Source organism: Ipomoea triloba, chromosome 6 (genome assembly GCF_003576645.1).
Source record: "Ipomoea triloba cultivar NCNSP0323 chromosome 6, ASM357664v1".
Lineage (NCBI taxonomy): Eukaryota > Viridiplantae > Streptophyta > Magnoliopsida > Solanales > Convolvulaceae > Ipomoea > Ipomoea triloba.
Window position 1 is genome coordinate 25,377,578 of NC_044921.1, and position 12,913 is coordinate 25,390,490.

The 12,913-nt window shown below is 33.7% G+C and overlaps 1 protein-coding gene across 1 annotated transcript; it reads left to right on the top strand.

Moving 5' to 3' along the window:
- Positions 1–9,123: 9,123 nt before the first annotated feature.
- Positions 9,124–9,675, top strand: LOC116023731 (RING-H2 finger protein ATL52-like). Its single transcript, XM_031264739.1, has one exon. It carries the CDS (start codon positions 9,124–9,126, stop codon positions 9,673–9,675), a length of 552 nt encoding a protein of 183 aa, XP_031120599.1.
- Positions 9,676–12,913: the final 3,238 nt, after the last annotated feature.

Consider the following 12,913-nt stretch of genomic DNA (forward strand, 5'->3'; position numbering starts at 1 on the left):
AGAAGGAAAGCATATTATTAAATCATGTCCGAAGACAAAACATTACAAAGATAAGAAGGAGGGTTAGAAAACCACTCCGAACAACCAGACCTAAAAACAGACCGCCTTGCAACAATATGGGCTGCCATGTTCGCTGATCGTTTTGAAAAAGATAAAAACACATGAGTGAACTCACTCAATAATTTTTTAATATCATTCAAGATCAAATGAAAAGAAGATTCTCCTCTAATATGAGTAATGCTCTGAACCACTTGAAGGGAATCTGTCTCTACTTGGATATTATCCATATTCATCTCCTTTATCCATTTCAATGCTTCTCTGATGACAGTAGCTTCAGCCTCTCTAGGAGAGAAGACACCATTCCATTGAATACCTTTGGCTGCGATGAATATCCCATTCTTATCTCTAATCACACTGCCAAATCCCATCTTAGAATTATCTTTGTCAATTGCCGCATCAACATTAAGCTTCAAGAGCCCTTCTTGAGGTTTAATCCATCTGTCTTGGCTAGTGCTATTGTCTCGGCTGTCAATAGGTGTTGTGCAGGATGCCTCCCTCCAATCATACAAGAAATTTTTAACTCTGGCAATCACTATATCTGCATTTTGATGACCCCTGTTGTTCCATAATTTATTGTTTCTTTGATTCCAAATTTCCCAGCAGCTCATAATCATAATGCTGACCTGTTCATGAGGCACTGATTCTGCAATATGATTGAACCATGACTGGACTGAGGTCATAGGTGGAGTTTGCACTTGAATACCCAGGAGATTCCAACACTGTTTAGCATAAGGGCATTCAACAAATAAATGCCATATTGTTTCCTTCTCTTGATCGCATAGGATGCATTTATCATCACAATTTATCTTCTTTTCTTTGAGTAGGTCTTTTGTTGGTAAACAGTTAGCACATACCTGCCAAAAGAACATTTTAACTTTAGGAGGTATCTTCAAATGCCATATCAAAGTCCATTTTTGAATGTTCTCCTCTCTTAGTTCTCCACTCAAGATCCTGTAGCAACTCTTCACTGAAAACTTTCCATCTTCCTCGGGGGTCCAGATGAGCCTGTCTTGTTCTTGCTGTGTAGCCAAGGGAATTTTCAGAATCAGACTAGCATCCCTTTGGTTAAAAATAGCTTTGATGGTTTCAACATCCCAGTACTTGTCTTGAGGATCCTTCAACATTGCAACAGTTGAGTTCTCCATGAATGGATAAGGAAAGGATGTCACTTTAGGATTGTATTTGTCTGGTAACCAGTTGTCCTCCCAAATTTTGATTTGGTCTCCTGAGCCCACCCTCCATCTGCTATGTTTCCTGATTACTTCCTGAGTTTCTAGCAAACTGCTCCAGATAAAAGATGGATTTGTTCCTTTACGGGCCTCTAGAAAGGACGAATTTGGAAAATACCTTGCCTTATAAATCTTAGTCATCAAGGAATCTGGGTTCTTAATTAGCCTCCAGGATTGTTTACATAGCATAGCTATGTTAAAGTCTCTGAGGTCCCTAAAGCCAAGTCCACCCCAATTCTTAGGAGTACACAGTTGTTTCCAGTTCTTCCAGCCAAGTCCAACCTCAATCTCTCTAATCAGCTCCTTTGGAAGTAGAAAAACTCCCATAGCATATGATGGAATGGCCTGAACAACACTTTTTAGCAAAACCTCCCTTCCAGCCCTAGAGAGGAACTTGTGATTCCAACTTTGAATACGGTTCAGAATTTTGGTTTTAATGTATCCAAAGACCTGCCTCTTATTTCTGCCAACCAACACAGGGAGTCCAAGATAATTACCTCTTTCCCCTCCACTCCGGATTCCAAGAATTCTACCTACTTCTTCTCTTAAATCGTCAATCACATTCCCGCTGAAACACAAGGAGGACTTGTCAAGATTTATGATCTGACCAGAGGCTTTTGCATACAAATTCAGTGCCAACTTAAGATTTGTTGCCTCTCTAGGATTAGCTTTAAAGAAAATGTAACTGTCATCAGTAAAGAATAAGTGGGAGACTGAGGGGGCTGATCTTGCTACAGAGATACCATGAATTTTTCCTTTCTCTATACTATCTAGTTGCATTGTTTAACATATATAATATGGCAAAAACTTGTGTGAGACCGTCTTACCATGATACGGGTCGGATCGGGTCAAGATGCAAATGTAACACTTATATGCTCAAATGTAATACTAATCAGAAATAAAATTTTTGTTACTTATTAGGGTAAATGTAATACTTTTAAGGGAAAATACAATACTTTTACATTTCGATTTAAAAGCATTACATTTTTCCTCAAAAGTATTATATTTGCCCTTATAAGTGAGAGGCACTTGTCAACATTACTTATTATGAAAAATGTATTACTTTTTCTCTTATAAGTAACAAAAATTGTATTTTTGATTAGTATTATATTTGAGCATATAAGTGTGAGATTTGCACATATAAGTATGACATTTGCATGGTGCTTTGACCCGACCCGACCCGACCCGTCTCACGAATAAGGATCCGTGAGACGGTCTCACACAAGTATGACCCATATAATATATATATATTTAAACATAATGTGCACATGAATGCTTTAATTTCATATCAGAGCTAACACCATGCCAAAGGTCATAGTTAGTGTTGAGCATATAATACATAAACATAAATGTGCAATTCAACTATTTAACTTAGTATTTTAGTTGAGATAGAGCACATGCTTCAATTTGCATATATACTACTCCGTATCTAGGTGGTAAGCAACTCCGGTCCCGGCACTTCTACCTAGCAACAAAAAAACTAAATATAGTCGAGTCGGAAGTACTCAATTTGCTATTGCTTCTAATATTATGAGATTAGACTATTCACATTTAACCAAACATTTACCAAAGTTTGCATAACCCTATTATTATGTCTAAAAAAACGTTTTTGCATATCTTCCATTATCATGAATTTTGTGGTAATTAATGCATGTTTCGTTTTCATCCTTTACTAGTGTTTTACTCGTGCGATGCACAAACAAAATTATATTATTATGAATTTAAATAGAAAATTTTTAAAAAAATATAAATATTTTAAAATGTAGAATATATTATTCTGTTGCAAGTAGCACATATTCTTGGATACACGTGAAGCAATAGAAGTAGTGCAGTGTTATATATGGTCCTAGGTATAGATTGGAGGTAGCTTTAATTTAGTCAAAAAAGAAAAAAAAATGAATTTTCATATCAAGCATAAAGTGTGCACTCAGCATGCAGCTTGATCCAAAGTGATCAACCATATATGATCTTCCCTTTTATTGTACTGTTGTAGTGTGCTAAACACGCTTTAGTTTTGATATAAAATTAAATGACGTGTTCTGGTTTGATTAAAAGTCTAACTGATGGATGTGTTGCATATTTACGTACGCAACACATGGACATAGTGGGTGTATTAGATAAATCATGTTCCTCTGTAATAGTCCACAAAGTACCAAAAAAATAAAAATGTAACCCATATTATAAAGACCTTGTGCAATGGGCTGAACCAAGAATATATTAATAAGAAAACCAAATTTAATTTATTACTGTATGTTACGAAAATCACATTTCACACATTTGATATCTTTTTGAGGCAAGTGATGAATGTCTTTTCCAATTCAAAGACACCTGTGATGATGATCACAATAAATCAATAATTATAATAAGTTGAATTAGTTTCCCTCACGGAAATTATTTGACAAAGTAACCCGGAACGTACTTTTTACGTTAGCATTAACGTTGTTACGTTGTGAATGGATAGGAATATCATCCACAGCAGTTGTTCTGTAGCTAGCTTCTTATCGAGGCTGCTGGTTTCACTGTGATGCAATATAAAATATAGAAATTAAATCAGAATAACCAGAACAGTCAGAAATTAACGAATTGCAGTCTTAATTTTCCACTAATTTTTTTATTTTGTATATTTAATTCGTATATGAATTCAATTTGAATTATAATTCCTTAGGGATATAATTGGAGTGTTAAAATTAGCTTTGAGTCAATAATTTGACACATACAGCTCATATGATGACTACCACAGATTAAATTTATTTCAAAAGAGGACTTAACTTAGACCATTGGTCCCATATTTTTTTCCGAATTAAACTTTTCTTTTTACTAAAATAAAAGTTATGTCTTGTTCTTTGATTTGTAAAGGAATAAGGGTCACCATCAAATTACACACGATAATGCAATTAGATCACTGAACATAAAAGAACTATAATTGAATCCTTAAACTAATCGAATTCATGCAATTCGTCAAATTAGTAAGTTTTCTAAATTTCTAACCAGTCACCCTAATTTAAAATATTTTTTAAAACTAATTTTAAAGCATATTTATTAAAAAAAAAGAGCAAGGCTTTTTTTTAAAAAAAATATTTTTTTATTAAAATTAAATATTTATTAGTAATCCATCTTATAACATAAATTATAATCTACGATACAATTTGTCACATATTATGGTCGCAAGACAGAAAGTCATGCTTAGCACACCTCAACACTTTAACAGACATCAAAAGGTGCAAGTGATCAGGTTTTCCATGCAGATCAGCCGTATAGTACGTATTTATGGAAAAAAAATGCACCTTACTTCTTATACACAATATAATTATTTCATAGGATGTATTTTACATCATCATTAAAAAAATTGTGTAGTAAAGCATAGGGCTAGAACTTTTCAATAAATAAATAAATGTTTGTTACATATATTTCTTAGCATGAAAAAATACAAAGCCCCAAAAGAGGTAACGAAATCGGTAAAACATTATTCTCATATTAGAAGATCACGAGTTTAATTCTTATTAATAACACTCTCAACTCCTTTCAGGCAGGCTCATCATTAATTATTTCTAATATTGTTTACCTCTTCCATGCGAACGTACATAAGAATGAGATTTAACATGTGCATACTCAAATAATAATTATGAATTTTCTCATTATAAAATAAATAAATAAAAGACAAATTAAATTCCACATTCATAAAGCTTAGTAGCACTTATTTATGGAATTCTACTATTAGACTCCCAAATTCTACTCTCTGATGTGACAAGCATAAATATGACATTTTTATTTTGTGGGTTCCAAAAAATTATCTACATTCAAAATTTGTGAGAAAAACAAAAGTTGAGAGTATAATTTGAGAGTACAAGCTAAGTAGTATTTTTTTTAAAAATAATTTATGTGAACTAACGTGATAAATAAGTGTGCAATGACAACCTGTCATGGGGAGAGATTGGTCGGTACTCACCTATCCGTATGAACGCACTTTAATTTATGTATAAAATTGTAAAACATTCCAAAGTCATCGACAACGAACATGCGAGTTCTAACTACGGAGAATATTTTATATATAACTTCTTCTTTTTTTTTTTTCTTTTTTTGCAAAATTTTATATATAACTTAGTTTGTCATATATGCTATACCTAGCTATTTTTTTTTTTTTACAATTATTTTCAAAAGGATAATGCTATTTCCTCTTTTAGATTTACGTCTAATAAAATTCTTTATTTTTATTAAGCGTCTATATATAAATAAAACATGATTCTTGTACTTGAAAGGTCAATAGAAATTGAATTTTACTAAATGCACCATATATAAACAGTTGTTAGCAAAATCATAATATAATACAAAAACAACGTGATTAATTAGGATACACCTACCACACACGCGGCTCTAATAATATACTTGTTGGTGACTTTAACATGATTTTACACGCATTAGGTTTTTATATTGTCTCATATCATTTACAAAGTTGGGACTTAATTATCTTATTTTAGAAGCTAAGCACAACTTTTTATATTATTTGAATCGGATATGCTCCGACCATACAACAAATTAAGGGTGTGTTTGGTTGGTGGGTTTAGGCATAAGGAATGGGTATGAAAGTGATTGTTTGTGTTTGGTTGATAGGTTTTGTGAATGCTACTATGGGTTTGGAATAACTGATTAATGACAAAACCCATACCCTTATTAAATAAGGGTTTCATCTCTCTTCCTCTTTTCTTCCTTAACTATTAATAATCATTCCCATTCCACCCAATTACCAAACATGTTAAATACTTTCACCAAAACCCATTACCATTACCAAGTATTTGATACCCATTCCGATTCCGATTCCCATGTGCGAACCAAACGCACCCTAAATATTTGGGAAGTGGTGGTGTGCTATGCCTCACAAAGCAGTAGATCAACAAATTAATATGAGGGAGGATTTGTTGGGGATTCCTTCCCCACGGGATGTGCTGACCTCACCGCGTAGCTAGTTTTTGGGGGGCATCCCCCTCCTATTTGAAGAAAAAAAAAATTAGTCTGAATGGAAAGCACAATTGGTCACATTGTGAAATTTAGAAATCAGTGATCAAAGTCTCACTAGTAGCAGTGTGGGAGCACTGTTGCAAAAATCAGTTTAGGCATCTGCCTAGCGTCTAATGCGGATGAGTAGATAGTCGCCTAGTGCCTAATTCCGCTAAGTTAACTTGTCCATTTCAATCGAATTAATTGAGTTAATTCGGTCGGCTATGCCTTGCTAATTTTTTTTAATATATATATATATATCCACACACGTGTACTATTTTATTTTTAGTTAGCCGCATAGGCGTGCGCAATAAATAAATGTCTAGCTTCCATATTCAATTGAGTTAACATGATTTACATCCTCAGATACTCTGTCGGATACGGATATGGGGCCGTTAGGCAATATTTTGGAAAGAAAAGAAAAAAAAAAGTATGTAGATCATATTAAATTACAAATTGCGCACGCGTTTAATTCTGAAGTGTCACGTTCCGACAATTTTAGTACTTCAGCTTCAGGATGATGGCATGCCGCTCTGGAAATATTTAATTAAAATTCCATTTGCTAGCATACTCACGTGGAAAATGAAGCACAAATTCTATCTCAGCCATGGCAGTGTTGTATAAATGAGCTTTATCTGATCTTCTACCACCCATTTCATATCTCCAACAAAAAAGAAGATAAGATCATCGTACAAATTAAAAATGTTGAGAGCAGTGACGAAATTGTGCGCTTACACGAGCAGATTGGTAGCCATTTTGTTCTATACATGGCTGCCGCAAGCTCTGAGGATCACTATACTGGCATTGTTGGTGGCTGTGAATCGGTGCGGGCGAGCCTACGCGAGGTATCAGTACAGGGCGATGGTGAAGAGGGAGGGGAGGACGTTTGTTTACAGACGGAAGAGTTCGTTTTCGAGGCCGGAGGCGGCGCCGGAGTGTTCGATATGTTTGTCGGAGTTTGTGGAGGGGGAGGTGGGGAGGGAGCTGGAGAGGTGCCGCCACGTGTTCCACGCAAGCTGTGTGGAGAAATGGCTGTTGCATGGGGAAGGGCACGGGAGCTGTCCGCTTTGCCGGAGTCCGGTGGTGGTGCCGGGGGCGGACGTCGGAGAGTCGTGGAAAGACGAGAGGGGAGAACGGCTGTGCTTCGAGGAAGACTTGGCTCGTCTCTTGCTCGCCGGACTGTCAAAGATCTGCACTGCCACTTGTTAGGACACCCTTTGTTGCAACTAACAAATGCTGAAACACATTCTTACAAGATATGGTTACGAGTTTCTCTGGCCACTCAATTTTTTGCAAGCTATATCTTGTTGAGTTGTTGCTAATTTGGTTTAATTTTCATATAGATTTGATTTTGTAAAGAAAAATGGAAGTCCTTTTTATACATTTGTCATTATGAAAGAATGTGTACTTTATTCATAAACTTTAATTCTCCTAATGCAAGTTTTTGATAACATTAAAAGATTGAATTTGTAGCCCGCGATAATTGATGTCATGAATCATGGTCCATATGGTATTATGAATCTTGAATCTAAACTACGAGTACAGGCAGAAAGGAAAAGATTGGTTGAGTACAGGATCTGATCTCTATCTTCTATCTCTAAATAATATATATTCTGCTAGCTTTGTTGGATACAATGTGTTGCCCTTACTAGAGGCTTTATCTTTATCTCCCTTTTAATATCTATAACTTAGACTAATTAAGCTTATTATCACTAAATGACCACCATCTACTGAGTTGCGAGCTGTTGAATTGGTCTGAGTACCATAACCCCAAAATAATGTCCGTATTGCAAGTTTAGTGAAGTAATTAGTTAATTAATTCACATCTCTAATACAATTTATAAACATATTCATAGTAATTTATAATATATGATAGTCACCACCGTCTATATGGGAGTCATAGATGAGGAGAAGTTGAGTTTGTACTATGAATTTCTTCATCATAAAATAAATAAATAAATAAAATACACAAATTCCACATTCATAAAGCTTAGTAGCACTTCTTTATGGAGTTTTACTATGGAGACTCAAATTCTATTTTATCAATTATACTCCTTGACGCGGGGTAAGTATGGATATAACAATCACTTTTCTCACTTTTGGAAATAAAAGAAAAAAAAAACTAATAAGGGTAAATTAGAAAAAGTAGAATGATGGTGATATTCAATTTTGAAAAGAAGAAAACATTTTAGGATAATGCTATTTCCTCTTTTAGATTTATGTCTAATAAAATTCTTTATTTCTATTGAACGCCTATAGATAAAAACATGATTCTCGTACTTAAAAAGTCAATACAAATTGAGTCCGACTATATGGTTGTTAGCAAAATCATAATCATAGTATAATATAAAAACAGCATGATTAGGATACACATTACAACTACCATGCATACGCGGCTCTAATATATTTAATTTGTTGTTGACTAACATGATTTTGCATAAACACGCATTACGTTTTTATATTGTCTCATATCATTTACAAAGTTAGGAGTTAAGATCTTATTTTAGAAGCACAAATTTTTATATTACTTGAATCGAATATGCTCCGTCCATACAACAAACATTTGGGAAGTTGTGGCGTGCTATGCCGCACAAAGTAGTATATTAAATTACAAATTCCGCACGCATTTAATTCTGACAATTTTTTAGTACTTCAGTGAGTGATGGCATGCCGCTCTGGAAATATTTAATTAAAATTCCATTTGCTAGCATACTCACGTGGAAAATGAAGCACAAATTCTTATCCATGGCGATGTTGTATAAATGAGCTGCGCTTTATCTGATCTACAAATCTCCAACAAAAAAGAAGATCAGATCAGATCAGATCAGAGTACAAATTAAGAATGGTGAGAGCTGTGACGAGATTGTGCGCTTACACGAGCAGATTGGTAGCCATTTTCTTCTATACATGGCTACCGCAAGCTCTGAGGATCACTATACTGGCATTTTTCGTGGCTCTGAACCGGTGCGGGCGAGCCTACGCGAGGTATCAGTACAGGGCGATGGTGAGGAGGGAGGGGAGGACGTTTGTTTACAGACGGAAGAGTTTGTTTTCGAGGCCGGAGGCGGCGCCGGAGTGTGCGATATGTTTGTCGGAGTTTGTGGAGGGGGAGGTGGGGAGGGAGCTGGAGAGGTGCCGCCACGTGTTCCATGCGGGCTGTGTGGAGAAATGGCTGTTGCATGGGGAAGGGCACGGGAGCTGTCCGCTTTGCCGGAGCCCCGTGGTGGTGCCGGGGGCGGACGTCGGAGAGTCGTGGAAAGACGAGAGGGGAGAAGGCTGTGCTTCGAGGAAGACTTGGCTCGTCTATTACTCGCTGGGCTGCCCAAGATCTGCACCACTTGTTAGAACACTTTCTTCTTCAAATATACACATTCTTACAAGATATAGTGACTAGAGAGTTTTTTTTTTTTTCACCAACATTTAGGACCGTACCATTCAATTCTGGTTGTGATTAGATGCATTAACTTTTTGCAAGCTCAATCTTGTTGAGTTGTTGCTAGTTTGGTTTAATTGTCATATAGATTTGATTTTGTTAAGAAAAATGAAAGTCCTTTTATACATTTGTAAGTATTCAAGAATGTGTATTCATTGATAAACTTCAATTCTCCTAATGCAAGTTTTTGATAACATTAAACGATTGTGTTTGTGACGGCAATTTATATCATGGATAAGGGTCCACATAATATTGGACCTTGGATTGAAACGACGAGGTATAGAATTTATACAAGTAAGGTACAAAATTTCATAACACAAGGCACAAGTTAAAAAAATCACAACACAAGACACATGCACATGCATGTTATATATTTTCTTATTTTTCAAATCTAATTTGGGTACATAATTTGTGTTAATAGATACAAAATTTCGCAACACGACATATAAATTTATAACATAAGACACAATTATTAATTTATTTTAGGTATAGAATTCATATTCTTAGATTACAAAATTTCATAACAAAAGACACAAAAACTCACAATATATGACACATACACATGCACGAGGGTCCACAGGGCATTGTGAACCCTGGTGCATGATATAAGGATTAATGGTTTGTGGCTATATGGGCTATGATGATTTCTAGTGACATCATTAACATGGTGACAAAAGTTGCATTAACAAATATATTTCTAAAGTAGATCTCTTAGTCCAATAACAAAAATGATCAAAAGGTAATGAAACAAAAAATGTTATAGTCATTGTAGTTGTGTTTCTTAGAGGCATAAAAGTCGAAAAAAAAAGTGTAATTGGAGTAGATGATCATTGTAGTTGTATTTATATTTGATCCTCGCATTAATTTTCTCCATCCAACTACAAAGTATAAAGATTGATAGATAAACATAATCACACAAACAAACACGCACACACACAAAGTAGTAAAGCATAGGGCTAGAACTTCTAAATAAATAAATAAATGGTTGTTACATATATTTTTTTAATATGCAAAAAATACGAAGCCTCAAAAGTGGTGACTGAGTCAGTATAGACCATAATTCTCATATTAGACTATCACGAGTTTAATTCTTATTAACACCTTCAGCTCTTCCCAGACAAGCTCATCAGTCTTCCTAATACAGTTTACCTCTTTCATGTTCACTATCACATAAGAATGGGATTTAATATATACATACTATCAAATAATTGTTATATATGAATCTCATCATCATAAAATAAATAAATAAATAAAACACACAAATTCCACATTCATAAAGCTTAGTTGCACTTCTTTATGTGAATTAACGTGATAAATAAGTGTCAAATTAAAGACAATCCGTCATGGGGAGAGATGGTCGGTACTCACCTATCGGTATACACTTTAATTTATGTATAAAATTGTAAAACATGCCAAAGTCACCGACAACATTGGAGTTCTAAACTACTCCATCTAGCTCAATTTAGCTTTCACATTCGTTTTTTTTTTTTTCACGTTTTTTAAGGATTAAAGTACTAATTGTTATTAATTTCTTTTTTCAGGTGTTGCTATTTGTAGTACCTTTGCTTATAAATAATATTACAATTCTAAAAAGGTGAAAATTTTTGACAATTTCATAACTAGTGTAAATAGCTAGCAATTAGGGTGTAAATATGGTTATTTATACCACCCTAGTCAAATGTAATATAATTACACAAAAAATTAGGTATTGAAATTACCGTTTTTTTAAAAGGTATTAGAATTAAAAATATTATATTAGAATTAAAAATATTATTTTTAATAAAGTTAAATTAAATAATTATTTAAAAATTAAAACATTAAAAAACAATAACTTATTAGTTACTCTGCGATATACCTAGCTAATTTTAAGACAAACTAAAAATGATAAAATAAGATAGGTAAAATGGGACAAAGTGAATATATTTTATATATAACTTATTTACTATATCATATACCTAGCTATTTTTTTTACAATTGTTTTCAAAAGGATAATTTATATTTAGATTTGTATCTAATAAATATCTTTATTTCTATTGAGCGCCTATAGATAAAACATGATTCTCGTACTTAAAACATCAATACAAATTAAGTCCGACTGGATGCACCATATATAAACAGTTGTTAGCAAAATCATAATATAATATAAAAACAACATGATTAGGATACACTACCATACACGGCTCTAATAGTATATTTGTTGGTCATGACTTTGCATAAACGCGCATTACGTTTTTATATTCTCATATCATATACAAAGTTGGGACTTCTTATCTTACTAGCGGTGGCACGCGCGATGCGCGTAGTATAATGCCCAATAAAGATCGAATAAATACAATGATATTAAAAAATATGTTAAAATTTAAATTCTTTGGTATTTTTTTTGTAATTTTTTTTGTTTAAATTTGAATTTAATTAAGAGGTCAAGAGTGTTATTTCAATAGTTATGTACGATATAAATATAAAGAGCTAGTTTATTTTTGTCAAACGGAGATTCATACATACAAGTTTATTGATAATAAATAGAGTTGTAGCATTTATATATACAAGTTTATTAAAATTGTAGTTCATTCTCCTACATCATTGTTAGTGTCCTACTTTGGGTTTTTTTTCGTACAGTTTCTAAAACAAACATAGAAACTTGTGTTTTTGGTTGTTCATATCTCATATTCAAATAAATGTACTAACATGTAATGCTTTTATTTCTTTAAATAAAGTTAGTTGTGTTGCACGAAAGAAAACATAAACAATTTGAAATGAAGACTTATACATGCATTTAAATTCTTGTCCATCTCAATAAAAAAAAAAGTTGTGTCAAATTGCATCAATGTATAATAAAAAATATAAAAGTACGAATCGAACATGTACAAAATGATCTCCAAATGATTCGTTTCATTCAGCTTCGATAAATTCCTAAATCACGTGAAAAAGCATTTAACATAGTTTGAGTTTTTGCTTGTAAACAAATTTGCATATTAAACAAACTAAACATAAGTAGTGCTAATAGTCTACCTCGTCTAACAAGTTAATGTCTCCTTCTGGTTCAAGATACCAATTGTTTTGTTTTTTTTTTATAACCTCAGGACAGTAAAGGCTGACTAATGTTTGATTATTTATTATCTTTGTTACGAAGAAGGGAGCGTATCTGTTTTCCAATTGTTCCCTTTTCACCTCAACCATAAATAACATGCCAAGTCCAACC